Below are 23482 nucleotides of genomic sequence, written 5' to 3' on the forward strand. Positions count from 1 at the left end.
ACAGCTAGACCGGGCAAGGTAGATGCAGTAGTACAACACTGAAGATGGATTGGTGGCAGGTGGCTGCGACGGCCTCATATCCGGCAGGAGTCCTGGTTGAGGAGTGCGCCGGACTGGTGGGTGCCCCATACCCGGCAGGCGTCCTGGTTGGGACCTCAGGTCTTAGATGTTAGGCTTGGCTGCGAGGTCTGTTTGGTATTAGGTCTAGACTATCAGCATCACTATATCAACTGGATAGGAGTAGCGACAGATGTTGCCTAGACGGTGGCTTTAGTCTTACTGTTGTATGACTTTGTAAGGTCTTGTGTGAATAATTAATAAAGTGGCTGCATGCATCGTCGAGATGTAGAGGCCGGGGGTCCTCCTCCTTTTTTAAAAAAAATACGTCCTACAGAAAGAATCCTAAAGACTAAAATCCTACAAAAATTGTTAAATTCATTTCATTTGAACATTTTACGGGATTTGCTATTTCTAAGTTGGTTGAGAAGTTTTGATTTTCAAATGCTAAGGTTACAAAAAGGAAGTGTAACGCCTATATGTAGAAATGTGCAACCGAAGGTTAGAGGGCTTTTCTTGTACTCGTCACTGTTACGTGCCAAGTGTGAACGTTGTACAAAGATCAGAATCTACACCTTAGCAAACAAGACCACAAAGTAGCTTGTGGTTTGTGCTTCGACCACGTGATCTCCTACCCATTCTTGCTCAGGGATATGGAGTGGTCCTGTGGATTTTGAGGTCCTTTGCAAAAATGATGGCTTCCGCACCTACTAAATATGGATTGAGCCATTTGGATGTTCACTCTCTCTAGTGGGTATAGAAAAGCAAATGCGTCCACAAAACCAGTCAAAGGAGTTGGCTAATATCACTTGTATTACCTTCTCCCTCATCTTCGTCCTTCCGTATCATCTGTCGAATTTGCGCCATCCTTCCCCGTTACCAAATGAGTCTCCTCGATTCAGACTGCTGCCCATGCACCCAACCTCGCTGCTCTCCATGTTGTTCTCACTGTTCCTCCTATTCCATCAGCGCGCGCATGCCGGATGTGAGCCGGTGGTGTGTGGGAACTTCACCATCAAGTACCCATTCTGGCTCGACGCGCCCAGCCGCCCCCCGCCGGAGCCCTCCTGCGGCCACCCAGCCTTCGAGCTCTGGTGCATCAACAACAACACCACGGCTACCATGAGCGGCTCCCCTATATCCACGTCCACAAGATGGACTATGGCACACAACCCTCCGTCGTCTACCACAACAGGGTCGCGGCGGGCACCCATGTCGTTTGCCGCGCCGACTTCAACGTCTCATCCAACTTAGCTCTCACCCTGTTCCTGACAGTCCTGACAGGCACCGGTGACTGCCCTGCCTGCATTGCCAGTGGGGGCTAGTGTCCGTACAGCAACGCGGCCGCGGCGTTTGCGTGCCTCTGGCCCGATGGCGTGCAGCTCGGGCCAACATGTGCTGGTAAGCCTCCAAATTAATTTGCATCGTCATTCTAAAATAAATTCCATTGAGTAACGAAAATGCGATAGTTATCTTGGATGATCAATATTACCGGTTCTGTGGAGCGTAGAGTGGGGCAGTGCACTTGGTCCACCGACACCAGTGACGTCGTGTCCCACCCTCTTTGGCTGAGAGACTCTTATACCTCATTTCCATTCCGCTGGACAATTTACTCTTCTAAGAACCTCATATGTGTTAAATAAGCAACCTGTCGATTTGCACAACAATTGTGCTTGTTGAACAATTGATTTAGCATAAACTGAAGTCACGAGTTGTATTGATTCAGTACGAGGAGTACATATAGCTCTGCTAGCAGCGGTTACAGTACCAGGCACTACCGGACTCGCGGGCTATGCCTACGGCCCAGGGCCGTCGGCATAGGTCATTTGCCGTCGGCATAGATCTATGCCTACGGCTGCCGTCGGCATAGCCCCGTCGGCGTAGATCACGTCAGCGTAGATGTGTCAGACCGTCGGCGTAGTATAGCCGTCGGCATAGGTGCATATGCCAACGGCCGTGGGATAGCCATCGGCATAGTTTAGCCGTCGGCGTTGTTTTCCGTCTGACGGCAACGGACGGCGCCGTCAACAGCGCTGGCGATTCAGGGGACGACACGTGGCGCAGGTAGCCGTCGGCATAGATGGAAATCTATGCCGATGACCTAGCCGTCGGCATACCTGCGCCACGTGTCGTCCCCCGGCTTCTCCTGGCGGCAGGGCGATGCCTACGGCTAAACTATGCCGACGGCTTTGCCGTAGGCATAATTCTGCCACGTGGCAGCTCCTGGTTTCTCCTGGCAGCAGGGCTATGCCTACGGTAAAGCCGTCGGCATAGTTTGCCACGTGGCAAGCCCTGGTAACCCCTGGGCGTATATATGCCGACGGCTTTGCCGTAGGCATAGTTTTTTTTTATTATTTTCCCTGTTTTCTCTTTTCCAATTCATTTGACAGCATTTCAAAACAGAACAATATGAAATTATGCAGAAATATGACAATTCATCATGTGAACATACTCAAGTTCATCTAAACATACTCAAGTTCACCATCATCATCTAAACATACTCAAGTTCATCACATCATCTAAAGATCATCACCGATGGAAGTTCATGAACATAAAAGTAGTGCAAGACATGAAACATGATAAAAGTAGGAATATGAAAGGCATGGCACGATGGCCACATGCACGGAATCATCAAGCAAGAGCACCTCCGCCAAAACCACCACCTCCGCCACGGGATCTAGCCCTTTGACTTTGCACGGATGGGCTTTGACCACTGGACCTCTTCACCCAGTTGTGTCGGGTCGGCCCAGAGGGACACCGGGGAGCAACATCTGGGCCAAACCCACAGCTAAATCCACTCCGTGTAGACCCGATGCGGTAGTTTCCCCCCTCCAGGTGCCGGCGGCGGCGCCGTCCGTGAGGGGGCCACGCACCGGAGACGCGTGCGGCCTCTTCGGACATGCCACAACACCACCCCGCATGTATGAGGGCCCGATACGACGCTCCGGTGGCATTGCTACCCCCCAGGGCCCCCGTCCCGCCTAACCTTGGAGCGGTTGACCACGGGATCTAGCCCTTTGACTTTGCACGGATGGGCTTTGACCAGTGGACCTCTCCACCCGGTTGTGTCGGGTCAGCCCAGAGGGACACCGGGGAGCAACATCTGGGCCAAACCCACAGCTAAATCCACTCCGTGTAGACCCGATGCGGTAGTTTCCCCCCTCCAGGTGCCGGCGGCGGCGCCGTCCGTGAGGGGGCCACGCACCGGAGACGCGTGCGGCCTCTTCGGACATGCCACAACACCACCCCGCATGTATGAGGGCCCGATACGACGCTCCGGTGGCATTGCTACCCCCCAGGGCCCCCGTCCCGCCTAACCTTGGAGCGGTTGACCACGGGATCTAGCCCTTTGACTTTGCACGGATGGGCTTTGACCAGTGGACCTCTCCACCCGGTTGTGTCGGGTCAGCCCAGAGGGACACCGGGGAGCAACATCTGGGCCAAACCCACAGCTAAATCCACTCTGTGTAGACCCGATGCGGTAGTTTCCCCCCTCCAGGTGCCGGCGGTGGCGCCGTCCGTGAGGGGGGCCACGCACCGGAGACGCGTGCGGCCTCTTCGGACATGCCACAACACCACCCCGCATGTATGAGGGCCCGGTACGACGCTCCGGTGGCATTGCTACCCCCAGGGCCCCCGTCCCGCCTAACCCTAGAGCGGTTGACCACGAGATCTAGCCCTTTGACTTTGCACGGACGGGCTTTGACCAGTGGACCTCTCCACCCGGTTGTGTCAGGTCCGCCCATAAGGACACCCGGGAGCAACATCCGGGCCAAACCCACAGCTAAATCCACTCCGTGTAGACCCGATGCGGTAGTTTCCCCCCTCCAGGTGTCGGCGGCGGCGCCGTCCGTGACGGGGCCACACCCCGGAGATGCGTGCCGCCTCTTCGGACATGGCATAACACCATCTGATTGTGGTAGGTCATCCGATATATATGAACACTTGGAGCAAAGTCCCCTTCGTATAGACCCGATGCGGTTGTTCCCCATTCTAGTTGCCGGCTGGCGGCGGCACCGTTCGTGAGGGGGGTCACACCGCTCTGTACAGAACCGAAAAATAATGTATGTATGCTTATTAACACATACTGTATGTAAGTTAGTTAAATAATAATAATAAAGAAAACAGTGAAGAAAAAGAAAAAAAAACTATATGTATGCTTATTAACACATATTATATGTATGCTTATTAACACATACTGTATGCTTAATAATAATAATAATAATACTAATGGGAAAAAGAAAGAAAGAAAAAAAAACTATGCCGACGGCAAAGCCGTCGGCATAGCTGCGGCCAGGGCAGATGGACAGCGCCGCGGATCGATGACGTGTCAGATATGCCGACGGCTGCCGTCGGCATATGTCCTGGTCGGTGCGCTCTGGATCGGTGACGTGTCACCCGTATCTATGATGACGGCCACCTGTCAAGGCCGTCGGCATAGATTTAACGTCGTTAGCCGGCCGTGATGAGTGTTGTCGGCGGGCCCGCATCTATGCCGACGGCCTATTTATGCCGACGGCAGTTGTAGGCGTAGTCTGGGATAAGCCGACGGCTGTTATGTGCCGACGGCTGCTGTCGGTGTAGACGGGGATAGCCCGACGGCCATTGTACGCCGACGGCCAGGACCTAGCTGTCGGCATAGCTTGGGTTAGGCCGACGGTGGCCGTCGGCATACATTTGGCTGTCGGCTTAGAGCCCTGTTCCGGTAGTGAGGCATGCACACAAGTCGTGCCGTCGTGGTGTAGAAAGTGGAGACGACCAAGTCTTGTACTAACTGAAACATGACAGACTGAACTCTGCACTTAACAGTGCTCACTTAGATATATGATCGCAATCGCCTGCCGCTGGCCTCAAGTGCCCAGTTTGAACCAAGCTGGAGCATCTAAAATAATTACTGAGATATAGAATCCTCCAAAGAAGAGAAGTGAGAGATGCCAGACCTGGCACAATCGGTCATTGGTAGTAGCAAAATGTCATGGTCCTTCCAATCTGTGCACTCCACACAAAAATATTTGACCAATCAAGGTTTTGAAGTCATCAGAAAGTAAAAGACAATGATACTTTGACCGTGGACGGGCGCAGCTATTGTTAGGCCGCGTGAGACTACTAGTATCACAGATTCTGCGCGAAGCAAGGCTTCCAACTTTGACCGTGGACGGGCGCAGCTATTACATTATCACCTCGATCTCATCTAGAGTAGTTTGCAAGAGCAAGCAGATGGATCCGTTTCACGTCTCTGCAGCTGCCATGTTCTTCTCAGCCATGCTTCTGCTCACCCTCCTCTCTGGCATCACCGCCAGCGCCCAAGAAACCACAACGTCGTCGTTGCTCTCAACATCCTGTGAGCCGGCGATGTGCGGGAGTCTGCGCATCGAGTACCCGTTCTGGCTCGGCGGCACGCACCCGCCAGAGTGCGGCTACTGGGCCTTCCAGGTCAGCTGCCACAGCAACGGCACGGCCTCCCTCAAGAACTCCATCTGGACGTACCAGATTCTGGAGATCTCCTACCCAGACAGCACCTTCCGGGTCACCAACTCCCAGCTCTCCGACGGCACCTGCGACTTCGAGCTCCGCGTGAACGCCTCCTCCGAACTCGGCCTCGCGCCATTCAGCATCAGCGCGGCTAACCACCAGCTCTTCTTCCTGTACAACTGCACCGAGCAGCAGGCGCGGCAGCCGCCGCCGACGTGGGCGCATGTGAACTGCGCCAACGGCTCGCTCAACAACTCGTTCGCGTTGCTTGCTGGGAATTACAAGCCGGACGACAAATGGGAGCCGGAGAACTGCACTGTGTCCATGATGCCGGTGCTCGGCTACCCGGGGGCGACTGGGGCAAACTACAACCGGCTGATCAAGGGCGGGTTTCGTCTCGAGTACACGGCCGGCGACTGCACATCGTGCAGAGAGACCGGTGGGCTTTGCCGGATCAACACCACCTATGATATCTTCGAGTGCCGCTGCTCTGACGGCGTGTCTGACCTCATCATCTGTCATAGTTCAGGTAACTCTAGCGGCAGTTCAATCCCAGGTTTAAAGAATTTCGAAAAAAAAATTGTCGTGTAAAGAATTATCATTTAGTACTACATGTATATTCATACATTTTATATGATTCAACCAGTTTAATCCGTGAGGTTTCGTTGGCTAATTAATCGCCCTCAAGAACAAAGACTAGAACTATGATATTTGTAAACCTCTGTAAGATTATATTTCTGCAATTTAAATACACATTCCATCAAAATTTGATAGAATTTGTCTAAAAATTTCGAAATAATTACATGATTTATGAAATTTCAGTCATTTCGGCGAGGAGCGAAATGTTTCTCTATTTAAAATTTTAAATCTGCTCCCTTCGTTCCTAAATATAAGTCGTTGGGGGAGTGTAAACTGAACGTACTCCCGCAGCGACGGGGTAATATCAATTAACTCTCGCTTTTTTCTTTGTCGAAATATTGACAAGGTTGACGAAATATCAATCTTCCCCACATTTGTTTTTTTCTTCTCCTTTCCTATGTGATTATCTAGTTGGCAGTTTACATTTCTCACCAAATATCTCTTCTTCTTCCTTCTTCCTGTACACCAATCGTCTGGTGGCAGGGGTTCTGGAGGTAGGTACCCAGCTCACCATGATTCAACACGGCACGTGGATCCGTCTTCGATGCTTGTTACCTGTCCACTATGGAATTCAGTTTAGTTCAGTGTTCAACCACAGTTGGGATGCTTATCATTTTTCTTCCTCCAAAATCCTTTGTATCTGGTCAGGGTTTAGGGCTTACATGGGTAACATGTGTGCGGCGATATCCATATCGTGTATTCTTTGTGGATCTGCGGCGGGTAACTGCCCGAGTGTGGCTACCATACCTTCCAGTTCACCCACGACAGCACCAACAAGGCCTCGCTCTGGATGAGATCCTCGTCATCTCCTGCCCAGAAAACTCTATCCGTGTCACCAACCTATAGCTCTCCAACAGCGTGTGTGATATCGAACTCCGCGTGGACACCTCTTCTAATACTGGCCTCCGCATCAGCGTTGCCAACCAGGAGCTCTTCTTCCTCTACAACTGCCCCTCCATGTGCGGCCGCCTCCGCTTACATAGGAACCCACGAACCATGCCAGTGGATCCAACACCGGTCGCTCAATAACTCATTTGTGTGGCTTGCTGCGGCGTACAAGCCATGTGGCATTTGAAGGCCGATTCAGGGAACTGTACCTTTCTGATGATGCCAGTGTTGGGGTACGAGGGGGTGGCTGATGAAGTTAGGTTTCTTCTTGAGTGCATGGCCGGCGGCTGCAAAGTGGACATGGAGAATTTGCAAGATCAATATCGCCTATGATATCTTCAAGTGCCACTGCTCCAGGAGCATGTCTTTGTCCATCATCTGCGGGCGGAGTTCACATATATAATAGTGACAGTGAGTTTGATCGTAAAAAAAGATACACCGCTTTAGTTCTGTACATTAAGTAGTCTTCGATTTTGGCGCACTAAGTTGAGGGTATTTAAAAGAAAATTGAACACAACATGCACATACCTACTAGCTGTAAATGGTTTCCTTTTATCTCCTTGTATGGCTGATGTTCTGTCCAGTTTACTCTGTTTTTTCAGTTAGGGGGCTATGATCGTTGTTTTACAGTGTTTTGTAGCGGCATTTAAGCTCTTATCTATAAGTTGCAGCGTTGATTATGGCGCATGGAAGAGGTTTGGCTTGAGATTGTAATATCTGATTGAACCTTTTGGGTCGATCACAAAACTATGTCTTATCAGATTCATTGAATAAATGAAATTGGGGGCAGAAGCTCCTCAGGAAATGCATGCCGCCTGTCTAGTGTAAACTCAACATAACGCATGCCGCCAGTGTAGTTCTGTAGCATAAAGAAATATTCTTCAGTTTTTCCACACTATGGTTCATGCTGCTCGTAAATAGGATTTGCAGGAAAATTAACAGAGCACGCATGTTCCTGCTAATTTCCATGTAGATTGAAATATACCATCCAATGCATCAGTTTATGTGATCGCTCATATTGGCTACTAAATCTACACATGCCTACAACTTTTTATTTGCCGATCCGTATTTGATCGACATAGCTACTCTATCAAAAGGAAGTCAGATATATAGCCCATGTTCTATTGTTCTTCACATGCAATGCATTTTTAGTTTTTTACTTCATGGGCACAATACTGAAGATCCATACACGATGCTATTCATTTTCTTTTGAAAAAAACCAATGCAGTACTGTTGGATAACATTGCTTTTACTCATAAATGTTATATATGTTATATTCCAGGTAGCAAGGGGACTAGCAAGAAGATTATTCTAATAGGTATGCTCACACTTTTGCCATTTTCTCATGTGTAATGAATTAAATATTAGTAGTTCACTAGCAGTGATTTCTATGTTGAAATACTACCTTAAAAATCTTTCACTATGTAATCATTGAAAATTGATTCTGGAATTAAAACTTGAAAACAAGGAACTCTCATTTGAGAAATTTAAACTATTGATGGTCTTAGAAATCTACTTCAATCTCAGTTGTGACATCAGCCGCTGGAGCCTTGCTCTTTACATGTATTTATGTCCTGGTATGGCGCAAAAAAGGGAAAAGACTAAGGTTTCTCCTTTGCAAGAAGACTAGCAGCAACACCGAAAAGAATTATGAGGCCATGATAGTATCGTACGGATCCCTAGCTCCAAAAAGATACATGTATTCAGAGGTAATGAAGATAACATCTTCTCGCAACGATCAGCTTGGAAAAGGAGGTTATGGTGTTGTTTTCAAAGGAAGTCTGCATGATGGTCGTCTGGTCGCAGTAAAATTCTTGCATGACTGCAAAGGAAATGGGGACGAGTTTGTTAATGAAGTTATGAGCATTGGCAGGACCTCTCATGTTAATGTTGTTAGCTTATATGGGTTTTGTTTGGAGGGATCAAAGCGAGCTCTTATATATGAGTACATGCCCAACGGTTCCTTGGATAAGTACATTTATTCAGAGCACCCCAAAGAAATTTTAGGATGGGAGAGGCTTTATGGGATAGCAATTGGGATTGCTCGTGGCCTCGAATACTTGCACCATAGCTGTAATACACGTATCGTCCATTTCGATATCAAGCCCCAAAATATCCTTCTAGACAAAGATTTTAGCCCAAAGATTGCTGATTTTGGTCTAGCTAAATTGTGTCATACAAAAGAGAGCAAGGTTTCAATGACTGGTACTAGAGGAACAATTGGGTTCATCGCTCCAGAAGTTCACTCTCAAAGCTTCGGAGTGGTTTCAACAAAGTCAGATGTTTATAGTTATGGAATGATGCTGCTGGAGATGGTTGGAGGCAGGAGAAACGTAAAACCAATTGTTGCAAAATCCAGCGAAAAGTATTTTCCAGACTGGATATACGACCACTTTGCGCAAGATGATGGATTACAAGCATGTGAAGTCACATCAGAAATTGAGGAAATCGCAAGAAAGATGACCTTAATTGGCTTGTGGTGCGTACAAATATTGCCTGCATATCGCCCTACCATAACCAAAGTTCTAGAAATGTTCGAGAGAAGCTCAGATGACATGGACATGCCACCAAAGCAAAACTTCTCTGGATTGCTGTAAGATATTTCTCCCATATTTTTGTTCCTTTGTTTTTCTGTGCAATTATGATTATGCAATAACTTGACCTACACGCGTATCTCTCATTGCAGTGAAAGTGCAGCTCACAATATGGATGTACAGAGTTCAAGTTCTACCAGATCTGAGGAGATCAGCCTTGTGAATTCAAAAATCCTACAACAATCGCCAACTCTGTGAGCAGATAGGCCATGTGAGTCAAAGAACCTGCATTCATCTCCAACACTGTGAGATGGTGGCCTTGTAGGCCTGTACTAGAGTACATGCAGAAATTGAACAAGCACAGCGAAATTCGGCATTGTAGTAGCACATATTCCATGTATGCATTACCTAGAGTAAAGAGCATCCACATGCCAGCGTCCTATGTTACCGACCACAGAAGGAATAAAATTTATTCTGATGAGTTTTGTGTTCCAACTGCTAAAAGGCATAGGAAGCAGACAGCTTCCAACTAGGGCTGGACGTCCGAGCGAGTTTTTAGACTCGGCTCGAAGCTCGCTCCAACTCGGCCCGTTACAGCTCGGCCCGGTATGATAATTAGGCGAGCCGAGCTATGGAAATAGGCCCGATTCTCGACCGAGCCGAGCCGAGTTTCGCCCGGTCCATCTCGGGGACTCGTTGAGGCCCAGCCCAAATTCGGTTAGGTCACAGCAGAGAGAGAGCACACACGCGACGCGGTTTCCTCACCTTCTCCCTTTCTCTGCCCGGCGCCGCCACCCCTCTCCTCGCTGCACCGCAGGCTGGACTCATCGGGCTTGGCACCGATGGCGATGGCCGACGCCGCCTTCCCTCACCACAGCGGACACAGACGGACCTGTCTCCCCTGGTTTCTCACCGAACGACAGGAGCAGGTAAGCGATCTCTTCTCTCCTTCCCATCCTTGCCCCTAGCAACCTGCACTGGCGCACACACACGCACCAATTTGATGGATGGATCATGGATGGATGCTTGTAGTTTCGGTTGGAGGGCGCGGCTAGCTAGGAAACAAGATGGATGGATGCTAGACGAGTTTAATGGATGGATGCTTGTGTTTGTAGGCTGGAGAGTGCAGCTAACTAGGATGTATGCTATGCTGCACGAATTTGATTGATGGATGGATGAATTTGTTTGTGCTTGATTGTGTAGACTGATTAGTGATTATTATCTATGTAAATTTTTGTTGATGATTGACTATTTGTTCTTCGCTGATGTATGCAGAGCCCCTCTGTCGCAAGAATGGACAAGGAAAAGGGGAAGGAGAGTAGGAGGAGAAGGAGAAGGAGAGGAGCTTGGTGTCCATTATGAAGACTAAGCCGCTTGTCCCAGGAAGCAGAAGGGGAAGGGGAAGGGCAAGGGTTGTGTCGCTGTAGAGGAAGCGGGCCAAGGATTACGGCAATGTCCTGCTCGCCGAGTTGTTATTAAGGGTAAAAAAAGCTCCACCGCCTTGACGTCTCGCTGACCCTGCCGACGCCAAGAGCCGCACCAACCCCACTGTCCGCCTCTGGATGGCGGATCTCGAACGCCGCCTACCAAGCCGACCATGTCCTCAAAAACTTCCGCTACGAGGCGCTGCGGCGCTGTGCCGACGACCACATCCGCGGCCCCTCCTCCATGAGTCCTTGTCTCTATTTTCAGTTTAATTTGGAAATGGATTTTCTGTTTAATTTGGAGTGGAAGCCCCGTAATCTATGGAAATTGAAGGATTTTAATTTTACTGAAATTAAAGATGGTCCTGTGTGGCTCTGTTGTTTTCATTCAGTTTGTAAGTGACTACAATTCCTGGCTACATAAGCGTCAGTCTGTCAAGTGTCAAGTGTCAAATTTCAGAGGACACTTGAAATCTAAGCATCAAAGAGGTTCAGTCAGTCTGTCCAGTGTCAACTAACACTTGAGATATTTGTCGAACACGTTCTGTAGTAGAAACGGAATCTACATCTTTACCGGTATGGTTGTGCCAAATATGTGTGTCCAAGCTCCTGTGTTTGCTGTTTTTGCTATCCAAAGGTTAAATATATGTGTGTGCAAGCTCATGTATGTGTTGTTTTTGGTATCCAAAAGTCAAATATAAGTTTGTACAAGCTCATGTATATGCGTGTCCAAGTTCATGTGTGTGCTGTTTTTGTGTGCTAGGCAATGGAGCATGATAAGCAAGCGGAGAAGGATTATGAAGAGGAGGAAGAGAATGAGGAGGACGAGGATGAGCGCCAAGTGTTATGCTATGCAAAATTTCATTGTTTGGCTGTCAACATTCAATATTTTTGCTGTATAAAGTTCAAAGGAGGAGCTGTCCAAAATTCAAAAGCAATGATGCCCAATTCTTTTCATCACTATGACCATTTTTTAAACCATAGACTGCTAGATGTTGCGTTTTTTGCAATATAAAGTGCTTCTTTTCCAAATTATGGCTTTAATTGCTGTAGAAGATCAAAACTGGTCTTTAAAAACAGGTTACATCCCAGCTGTTATGGTGCCAGCTGGCTCACGAGCCGGCTCGGTCTGAGCCGAGCCATAGCAAAAACGAGCCGAGCCGCCTAAAGCAGGCTCGTTGGCTGAGCGAGCCGAGCCGAGCCGAGCCGCTTGAGAGCGAGCCAAAGACAGGCTCGGATCAAACTCGGCTCGGCTCGGCTCGGCTCGTGTCCAGCCCTACTTCCAACACCTTCTTGACTGGAAATTTCCCCCAAAACTGAATATACGCCATTTAGGCTCTAAACTACAGGCCCTAAAATTTCAGAATCCGGATGCATAGAGTGTATAACCATCAAAACATTGTGATGTTATATGTCAATTCATAGTAAGCAGATTAATCGTGGAAGCGAAGGCGTACACTTACTTGGTCTTCTTTGTAGATTGTATCCACTCAATCCTGTTGCGTCGTGCTTTTCCTTGACGCGGGCAGAACCTCGCCGGCGATCACGGCCCAACTCCCCGCGCGTATTCCTCTCCCTGCGCCGATGCCGAGCGGATACGTGGGGGTGGACTAGGCTGGTGGTTGGCCGGCGATTACCCATGGCGCCAGCGATCCACATGTCAGAAGATGCTGTGGTGAGACGCCTTGCTCTTCTCTGTGCGGGTAACAACGACAGCCACGCGCCGCAGCTGCGCCGACAAGGGGGTGGCGCGGGGAATCGGGGGCGCATCCGGCCGGCCACCGGCTGCGCAACACCGATTGACGCCGGAGATTTTGGGCTATAGGCATAGGCCTTCTCGAAGACCCATGTTCCTGAAAGCCCAAACAAACTCATCGAAGGAAATGGGGAGTGATTTCCGATAGCGAACATGTCACGTATGGCCCAGGAAGGAACCACGTGGCCCAGTTTGTCTTCGCTGCCCAATTATGCCTTTTCCTCTATATATTTTTTAAGATACCTTTCCTCTCCAATTTTGATCATTTTTTCTTTCAAAAAGAAAGGTTAAATCTCCAAAATTCTGGTCGGCGGATCCACAAATTCATGCCATTAAAACTTATGCGAGGTAATCTGACAAAAATCATCGAAACGTAGAGTACGTGAGATGGATAACAATGATAGAATCGTGTCAAGATATAAAGAGCCTGTTTGGAGTCCCTCCACTCCACGACTCCGCTCCCGAAGGAGGCGGAGCCGATCCGAACACTGCAACTCCCTGGAGTCGGCAGAGCGGAGCGGAGCAATCTGCAGTTGGAAATCGCAAAGTAGGGGATGAGGTGCTCCGCAGATCCATAAAACATGGGAGTTCACCCAATTTATGACACTACCACCGATAAGTGAAGCGTACCAGTTCGTTCGTGTTATTTCTGTCATGCATGTCTCCTTTTCAATCCTGCCACCTCTCTTCACTATGGGCCACATGCCAGAATATTGGGCTTTTGGTCCATCTCATGAACCGGAGCTGAGCGAACAAGCCAAACAGTTTCCTGGCTCTCGCCATTGATGGAAGAGTGGGAACTCACATGGAGGAGCCAGAATGCAGGATTTCATGGAGCTGGTGGATAACCGAACATGCTAGAAATAAACACCCACGACCAGGTCACCGTTTATAGTCCTCCTTTGAAGAGATAACACACTTGTGGTTTAATTTTGCGTCCAGCCTGAGAAGACGGAACACCAATTTCCATCCTCGACAGAGGTTCAACAAGTGAAAGTTGGGCCAATGGCACAAAGACAACTCGTTCAACAAGGTAACACTGCAAGTTTACCGCTACATGTCTGGCTAGAAAAGACAAGATCACGGATTTGTCACCCCCGCCATGAAGTGGTGTTCTAGTTATCATATGCGATGTGTCTTCCAAAGGAGAAATAAATAGCATAAAACTACTACTTTACAGGCTAGGGTTTCAAAAAACTACTGGTTTTTAATTTTTCTCAGATAACTACCAACTGGGTGGTCGGCTGTTTCAAAAAACCCAAAATCTTTGTTGTTAAAAAATTAAACAGGTTTATGACAGGTTGGGCCCGCACCTAAACGATACGTTCATTTGACCGTTTGTTTGACCGGTAACTGACATGTGGGTCCCACATGTCAGTGTCTGTAAACTTTTCCAAAATGCCATCAGGTCCCTGCAAACTTTTCAAAACGCAATCGGGTCCCTGCAAACTTTTGAAAAAAGCAATCGGGTCCCTCCCGTGGCCGTGCGCCAGCAACCGGCGTGAGGGTCGCCGGCCAGCAGCCATTGCACTGCCGTGAAGCTCCCTTCAGTCGCGGGTGACGCGTGGAGCTCCCTTCCGTCGTGACAGGAACAGCGCAGGCAGCTCGCCGGCGACCAGGTTGTGGGCCAGGCGGAAGGAGGCAGCTCGGCCGCAGCGTTCCTCAGCGCGAAAGGCGGGGCTTCTCCAGGCGGCCGACGGGCTGGGTCCAGGCGGAGCTCCTTGCCGGCCGGTGTCGCTTCTCCTGGGCGCGGCGTGCTGCTCGCGGCAGCCTGTGCTCCTGGGCGCGGCGGCTCGCGGCGGCTCGCGGCAACCTTTGCTCCTGGGCGTGGCTCGCAGCGGCCGGCCCTTGCTCCTGGGCGCGGGGTGTGGTGGGGGTGGCCGTCGGTGAGTGGTGGATGCTGGAGCTCGGGCCTTTGCTGGGAGGAGGAGACGGGAAAGAAAGAGACACAAGGAGAGAAGAAATGGTAGGAGGAAGAAGAGACATCTTACATGTGGGTCCCACAATAAGTTAACGGTCAAACAAAACGGTCAACTAACGGATTGTTTAGGAGTGGGCCCGACCTGTCATAAATCGGTTTAAAATGTTAGCAATGCGGGATTTGGGTTTTTTGAAACAGCCGACCACCCACTTGTTAGTTATCTGAGAAAAAAATTAAAACCGGTAGTTTTTTGGAACCCTAGCCTGTAAAGTAGTAGTTTTATGCTATTTACTCCTTCCAAAGCCGTGTCACCCTGTACTCCATGTAGAACCACTAGTAGAAAAAGGGCCATTTGTCCCGGTTCGTAAGGCCCATCTGTCCCGGTTGCGGATATGTGACTAAAGTGTCGTTACTAAAGCCCTAGGCCTTTAGTCCCGGTTCTTATACGAACCGGGACAGATGGGCCTCCACGTGGCCGCTGCGGCGAGCCTAGGCAGGAGGGCCTTTGGTCCCGGTTGGTGGCACCAACCGGGACTAAAAGGCATCCACGCGTCAGCAGCTGGCAGAAGCTGAGTTTTTTTTGAAAGCGGGTGGTTTAGGAGTTTTGGGGGTTAATTTAGGTTGTTAGCTAGCTAATAGAGAGAAGTGTCCGCTCTTATCTCCGTGGTTGGTTTACCAATGCTACTGCTATGCCTAAATATGGCTTAGATTGAAGTGAAGGCAACATGTGGTGCATGTCGAAAGTGATACTAATCCTAACTTGATCATGCATCATCATAATAACAAGTCTACTAATCATCATACAACTTCTACTCATTATTAATAACAAGTCATACGATCATCATCCTCATAGTCATCGAACCAACCCTACTTAATTGTTCTTAGGACATGATTATCAATATTAGGTAGGACCTAAATACCCTCTTTAAGGTAAAATAGTATAAAACAATATAGACCCTAACTCTCCATTATGGAGAATGGAGATCATCCTGTCTCCAATTCTTGCGCTTCGCTTCCTTTTGCTTCCAAGAACCTCCTTACGACTGTCCATACATTTTTTTCTATTCTTGGATTGTCATGTCTCCACTTCTTTTAGAAATCCGGTATGGACAGTTGAGATTCGTAGGATGACCTGGCAGTATGTTCAAAACATCAAGGCGACCATGCTGATACATCAGATGAGGCACAGATCATTCGGGATTATCTGTTGAAAAACATAGTAATAACTTCGTAGTTAGCAATGATGTACTAGTTTTAGAAGTATGCAAAAGATGCATAGATGTCGTAATAGTAAAAAATCTTACCAGGGTATCTCCATGGTAGTTACCGTAGTTCAACACGTGCACTAGTGGCACATATTGACCATAATGTTGAGGAGTTTGATTGTAGATATTGTAATTATCAAGATCAGTACAAAATGCGATCAGATGATTTTTCTCCTGATAAGTTAATTCGGAGCCATCGGTGTAGTGGCACTAGTAGAAAAAGGGTCAAATGTGAAGCACATTAGTGCCGGTTTGTAAAAAAACCGACACTAATGTGATCAATAGTACCGGCTCGTGGCGGCGATCAATAGTACCGGTTCATGGCAAACCTTTAGTACCGGTTCATGCCACGAACCGGTACTAAAGAGGCTGTGGCAGCCTACGGTCAGGCTATGGCCCCACCATCACCATTTAGTGCCGGTTCGTACCACGAACCGGTACTAATGAGGTTATGGCAAGCTGTTTTTAGTCCCACCTCGCTCCCCTAACAAGGCTTTCACCACCTTAAATATGTTTATTCTCAAACTATCACAAGCACTTGGTCTTCATTGAACTCTATGTGTAGAATTTGTGGCCGCAATATGAATCTTCACCGGTTTATAAATCGTTGAGGACTCATATTGACAATTCAGATTGTACACAAAAAAACATTGATGATCAAAGTATTTTTGATGTATAAGATCATATTGACAATTCAGACTGTAAAGAAATATAAGATCATGATCTAAATGCTCTTATATTTTTTGCGTTCAGTATGCACCATTCAAAGCGACACCATCAACTTTCAACCATTTCTGCCTTCATTAGCTATTTTTCATGCATTTAATGATTTGTTTTGAGAACTAAATGACCCGGAAATTGAAAAGCACTACAAATGAACTCTGAAAAAGTTGAAACTTGGCATGGTATCATCATTTCACCCACATAGCATGTTCAAAAAAGTAGAGAGGGTTACGGCAAAAACTGGATGCACTTCGTTTACAAACTGGACAATCTCTTTCGAAGTATTCGGGTTTCTGACGAAATTAAACTCATTTGTTACAAAGGCATTTCATTTTTTAAACTTATTACAAATCCAGACTTTTTGTGCATTCAGTATGCACCATTCAAAGCGACGCCATCAACTTTAAACAATTTCTACCTTCATTTGATGTTTTTCATGCATTTAATGATTTGTTCTGAGCTAAATGACACTAACCTTTAGTACCGATTGGTGGCTCCAACCGGTACTAAAGGGTGACCAGTACTACAGTTTCTTAGTAAGCTGTTTTTTAGTCCCACCTCGCTAAGAGAGAGGGACTAGGAGCGGTTTATAATCCCTGAGTGCAGAGACGATGAAGAAGAGGCTCAATGCTGACGTTGCTTAGCTTCAAGCCTTGAGGAATATGGTAGACTGCACGGAGCTATGTGCAGTGCAGTTTACACTTTTCGAAAAGTTTGAAGCTAATTAACGAGCATTGCACCTCTTTTTTATTTTTAATAACTTATTACAACTCCGGACTTCTTCTGTTATGGCAAAAACTAGATGCACTTCGTGTACAAATGATCGTGAAATTGAAAATCACTACAAAATGAACTCTAAAAATGTTGAAACTTGGCATGGTATCATCATTTCACCCACATAGCATGTGCAAGAGAGTAGAGATGGTTACGGCAAAAACTTGACGCATTTCGTGTATAAACTGGACAATCGCTTCGGAGTATCAGGGCTTCGGACGAGAACTCATGTGTTATACAGGCACTTCATGTTTTTTAAACTTATTTGAACTCTAGACATTTTTTGCGCTCAGTATGCACCATTCAGAGCGACATATCAATTTCCAACACGTTCTGACATCATTTTCTATTTTTCATTCGTTTACTGATTTGTTTAGAGAGCCAAATGACCGTGAAATTGAAAATCACTACAAAATGAACTCTGAAAATGTTGAATTTTGGCAAATTAGATAAAAAACTACTCACAAATAAATAGAAGAAAATAAATATAACAGAAAAGAAAAAACTATACAAAAAACTATGCAGAAATAAATAGAAGAAAAGAAAAAACTATACAGAAAAATTTGGGGCGCTGCCCAATGGGCCTGCTAGGCCACGAGCGTGCAATTACAGGCCCTAAAGGCCCAGCAGGCTCACAGGGCAGCGCGCAGAAGTTAGGCCCAGAAGCCTGCTATATAGAGGAGTTCAAAGAGGCAGCCGCGATTGGGTTTATAAATCAGTGCGGCTGCCCTTCGCCCGGCGAGGTGGGACAAAATTTTGGGCACCGCGGGGTGGCAGCGCAAGGCCTTTAGTACCGGTTGGTGGTTCCAACCGGTACTAAAGGTCGTGCCTTTAGTGCCGGTTAGTGGCTCCAACCGGTACTAAAGGCCTTCGTTTCCCGCCGCTTGGCCTGGCGAAAGTAGGCCTTTAGTACCGGTTGGAGCCACCAACCGGTACTAAAGGCCCATCCTATATATATATAGCACTTACGAAAATTTCAGTTTTCATCCCCCACTTCGTCTCCAACCGCGCGCGCCGCTCGATCCGTCGTGTCGCCGCCCATCGCCCGTCGCCCGTCGTCCGTCGTCGTCGTCGCCCTGTCCCCCGCCGCCGCCCGTCGTCGTCGTCGTCTCGCGCCGCTGCCCCGAACGCCGCCGCCGTCTGTCCTCGTCGCCGCCGCGCCGCCCGGTACGTGTCTCTCCTTGCACCTGCGCGCCCCGGCCGGCCGGCCCATACGTACGCCGCCGCCCCCGCCCCGTACGCCGGTGCCCCCGCCCCCGCCCCCGTCCCGTACGCCGCCGCCCTCGCCCGGCCTGTACGCCGGCGCCCCCGCGGCGTACTGCACATACACACACACACACGTATACGTACGTATACACGCAGTACACACACATATACACACACACACACATACACATTTTTTTACTAGTTAATAATTAATATAACTAGTTCATTTTTAGTAAGAAAATAATCGAACTAGTTTATTTAGGTATATGAGATTTGAAGTAGTTGAATAATTAATATAACTAGTTTATTTTTAGTAAGAAAATAATCAAACTAGTTTATTTAGGTATATGAGATTTGAAATAGTTGAATAATTTATATAACTAGTTTATTTTTAGTAAGAAAATAATCGAACTAGTTTATTTAGGTATATGAGATTTGAAGAACTAGTTGAATAATTGATATAACAAGATTATTTTTAGTAAGAAAATAATTGAACTAGTTTATTTTTAGTAAGAAAATTTAGGTATCTGAGATTTGATGATCTAATTAAAATATTATTTGTTAATGAGTTTTTTTGTTTATTTAAATTTTTATATATTTTTAGTTTATATAAATGTTAGATTAATGTCGAATGTTAGATGAATTAGATAGAAAAGTTAAATATATAGTAATGTCAATTGTTAGAGATGAATATAGTTAGATATATTAATGTCAAATGTTAGATGAATATATAGTTGAATTGGCTAGGTATTAATTAATGTTAGATAGTAATAAGTGTTTAATGTTTCACCTATATGAACATAGGAAATGTCATCTGACGATTGTGAAGACCAACGCGGCCTGTGCGACAGAAATTTCCTTGTTGATGGTAGGCGCTTCAGCATCAAGCTGGATGAGACATTCAAAGTGGATACAGTAAGTCACAACGGCAATTATTATTTGAATGCAAACTTATGCTTCATTTGCTTCAACTTATAATTTTAAAGCATGACTTATGCTTCATTTGCTTCAACTTATAATTTTAAATTTTCACTATTCTACTCTGGCATCCCTTGCCATGCAAGATTTTTTGTCTTGGATAAGATAGGTTTTAGTGCTATAGATGATATGGAGGTAAAGAGAGTTTACTTGAAGACCGAGCATGGGTATACTTTCAACGTCAAATTATATAATGGAGACACATACACCCATTTTGAATGCAAAACTTGGCAAGCACTATGCAAGGCTTATGCATTTGAGCCTGATATGGTTATCACCTTTGATATTCGTTCGGAAGATGATATTGAAGGTAATATAGACATCTGGGTCGATGTGCAAACGCCTCCAGTTCTACCATTATGTGAGTTTTTCTCAACCATGCATGCATATGTTGATGTCTTTGATACAGTTTATTCAAAAATAGTTGACAACTAATTTGTATTGTCAGCTTATTTCGGTTCAAGCAAACATGTCCGGCGCTTGGTAGACAGGACCTACTACTGCCCCAGGGCTCAATTAAACTGCGAGGAGATATGTCATTATGTTTCATGGCTTGAGGATCTACATACTGTCAAGACAAATTTTCTTTCTGAACTTAGAAATGTTAGTACTCAAAACGTGCGACCAATAGTGACCGTATTGAACTACGGTCACATCTATAATCAAAAGATGGTAAGATTTTTACTATTTGTCCTTAGTGCATCTTTTGCATACATTAATTTTGAAGCTAAACTTTCATTGCTAAGTATATTAATTACTATACGATGTTCTTCAACAGGGACTCCTGATGACAGTTGTGCCTCAGTGGATCGAGACAAAAGGTCGCATGTCAATGGTTAGCTTACGACCAAGATTTCCTACATTGCACATGAGTGCATTCAGGATTTCTGAAAGAGAAGAATGCTTAATAGTGAAAGATTGGAGCAAAATTGTTAACGATCGCAGAGAAGTACTAGGGGGCAGTAAGGAGAAGCGCAACCCAAGATTAGGAGACAGATTCATCTGCATGCTCCAGTATGATGAACCAGGAGAGCTATACATGTTCTATGCTATTCTACCTGAGAGGGAGCAGCAGGAGTGATTTAGCTAGTTCATGCTCTTAGTACTTGTCCTCTCTCATGTCCGTATTATCCTGAACTTAATTAATCTCAAATAGTGATTTGCTTGTGAACGCTAATTATAATATCATGACCATGTTCAACTCGATGATATCTTTGCTTCTATTACAAGTGAATGTTTCTTCTTTAAGCTAGCTAGTGTTGGTGATGATTAGATAGCGGTAATGACTATGATGATTAAATAGTGGTAATTAATGACGACTATGATGCTTTTTAGCTAGCTAGTATATATATATACTGTTGTTGGTGATGATATGATGCAAGAGTTTATTTATTTATTAATATGTGATGATGATGATGAGTTATTATATATATCATTTATGAAAGAAACCGCAAATTAGTTTGAACTGGATGGATCCTCTAGCTAAGTGATCAAGTATATATATGCCATATCCATATCCATATCAAGTATAACAACTCATTATAACGTAAAACAATCCTAAATTAAATTGATAACACAAATTTAAATGAAAAATAAAAAATAAACCAAAAACCCCCCAAACATTTAGTACCGGTTGGTGTTACCAACCGGTACTAAAGGGCTCCCGGCCCCCAGAGCTGGCTCGTGCCACGTGGTTGCCCTTTAGCACCGGTTCGTGCTGAACCGGTACTAAGGGGGGGGGGTCTTTAGTGCCCACACTTTAGTGCCGGTTAGGGAACCGGCACTAAAGGGCCTTACGAACCGGTGCTATTGCCCGGTTCTGCACTAGTGTGGGTTTTGTCTACCATCCGCCGCACATTCTTTGAAGAATGAAAATAAGCTGTCAATGGAAATAAGCTGTCAACTATTTTCAAATAAACAATATAAATTAGTTAATAACTATGTTTGAGAAACTCACATAGCGGTAGAATTGGAGGGGTATCAACAAGGACCCAAATGTCCATATTGTCTTGCTCAATTTCAGGATCACCAAGATCCAGGTGTCAAGCATATCCTCACGAAAACCATACATCTTGCAAAGTGCTTCCCATTTTTTGCAACCAAAATGGGTTACGCTCTCAGAATTGTACAGATTTACTTCAAAATCCATACCATGATGGGTCCTTAGGTGAATTTTCTTTGTTTCCATACTTTCATGGTCTTCAAAACCCATCCTCTCCAAAACATAGCGTCTTGCATAGCATGGGATAAGCTAGTTGAATTGTAAAAGATGAAAAGTACACGTTAAAATAGTTGAAGTCGTGCTTAATTACGAAAAAAACACTTGTCGTCATTGCATACCGTTTCAACATTGAAGGTCTCCTCGAGCTTAATGTTGAAGCGCCGATCTTCGTCCAGCTGAATGAACCTGTCACACAGACATCGGTCGTCGTGGCACCAGTCGCACTCCCCCGGGAGACTTTCGTCGTCCGAGTACGACATTTCCTATGTTCATAATTCAAATATTAAACTTGTACAATTAAATATATGTACTAAAAAACCTAAATTAGATCATTATTATTCATCACGGGTTGACAATCGGTCTGTCGAGTCTTTTCTTGAAAACTCTCAGCTCACGTGGTGTACATATTCGACCGTCGGTGATGGTAGCTCCTCCTTTCGTTCCCGAGTGCATTACACCAAATTGTTTAGCACACGGGAATGAAGGAGAAGCTACGTACCCCTGCTACATCTTGAGCTTGCGTTGGATTTCCCCGAAGAGGAGAGGATGATGCAGCACAGTAGCGTAAGTATTTCCCTCAGTTTTTGAGAACCAAGGTATCAATCCAGTAGGAGGCAACGCACAAGTCCCTCGCACCTGCACAAACAATATCTCAACGCAACCAACACGATTAGGGGTTGTCAATCCCTTCTCGACAAGTGAGATGTGATAGATAGGATAGATAATATTTTTGGTATTTTTGATATAATATGCAAAGTAAAAAGTAAAAGGAAAAGTAAAATACAAAGCAATAATAAAGTGATGGAGATTGATATGATGAGAATAGACCCGGGGGCCATAGGTTTCACTAGTTGGCTTCTCTCGAGAGCATAAGTATTTCTACGGTGGGTGAACAAATTACTGTTGAGCAATTGACAGAATTGAGCATAGTTATGAGAATATCTAGGTATGATCATGTATATAGGCATCACGTCCGTGACAAGTAAACTGACTCCTGCCTGCATTTACTACTATTACTCCACTCATCAACCGCTATCCAGCATGCATCTAGAATATTAAGTTAAAAGCAGAGTAACGCCTTAAGCAAGATGACATGATGTAGAGGGATAAATTCGTGCAATATGATATAAACCCCATCTTGTTATCCTCGATGGAAACGATACAATACGTGCCTTGCTGTCCCTTCTGTCACTAGGAAAGGACACCGCAAAATCGAACCCAAAGCTAAGCACTTCTCCCATTGCAAGAACTACCAATCTCGTTGGCCAAACAAAACGGATAATTCAAAGAGACTTGCAAAGATAACCAATCATACATAAAAGAATTCAGAGAAGATTCAAATATTATTCATAGATAGACTTGATCATAAACCCACAATTCATCGGTCTCAACAAACACACCGAAAAAAGAAGATTACATCGAATAGATCTCCACGAGAGAGGGGGAGAACATTGTATTGAGATCCAAAAGGAGAGAAGAAGCCATCTAGCTAATAACTATGGACCCGAAGGTCTGAGGTAAACTACTCACACTTCATTGGAGAGGCTATGATGATGTAGAAGCCCTCCGTGATGACGGCCTCCTTCCGGCGGAGCTCCGGAACAAGCCCCAAGATGGGATCTCG

The 23482-nt window shown here is 46.1% G+C and overlaps 1 protein-coding gene across 2 annotated transcripts; it reads left to right on the forward strand.

Moving 5' to 3' along the window:
* Positions 1–4595: 4595 nt before the first annotated feature.
* On the forward strand, positions 4596–11587 carry LOC125542546 (LEAF RUST 10 DISEASE-RESISTANCE LOCUS RECEPTOR-LIKE PROTEIN KINASE-like 2.4). Of its 2 annotated transcripts, XM_048705624.1 has the most exons (5): positions 4596–6058; positions 8339–8374; positions 8584–9649; positions 9743–9861; positions 10866–11587. In XM_048705624.1, exons 1-4 carry the CDS (start codon positions 5275–5277, stop codon positions 9846–9848), a joined length of 1992 nt encoding a protein of 663 aa, XP_048561581.1. In that variant the 5' UTR covers positions 4596–5274; the 3' UTR covers positions 9849–9861; positions 10866–11587. The 2 variants fall into 2 exon arrangements, with proteins under 2 accessions (XP_048561581.1, XP_048561580.1); XM_048705623.1 differs by lacking the exon at positions 10866–11587 and having other exon boundaries at positions 4597–6058; positions 9743–10063.
* Positions 11588–23482: the final 11895 nt, after the last annotated feature.

Source organism: Triticum urartu, chromosome 3 (assembly GCF_003073215.2).
Source record: "Triticum urartu cultivar G1812 chromosome 3, Tu2.1, whole genome shotgun sequence".
In the NCBI taxonomy this organism is placed as follows: Eukaryota; Viridiplantae; Streptophyta; class Magnoliopsida; order Poales; family Poaceae; genus Triticum; species Triticum urartu.

Coding starts and splice junctions, on each gene's coding strand:
- LOC125542546 (XM_048705624.1), top strand. CDS start 5,275: ATGGATCCGTTTCACGTCTCTGCAGCTGCCATGTTCTTCTCAGCCATG. Junction 6,059..8,338: donor CATCATCTGTCATAGTTCAG/GTAACTCTAGCG, acceptor GTTATATTCCAG/GTAGCAAGGGGACTAGCAAG. Junction 8,375..8,583: donor CAAGAAGATTATTCTAATAG/GTATGCTCACAC, acceptor CTTCAATCTCAG/TTGTGACATCAGCCGCTGGA.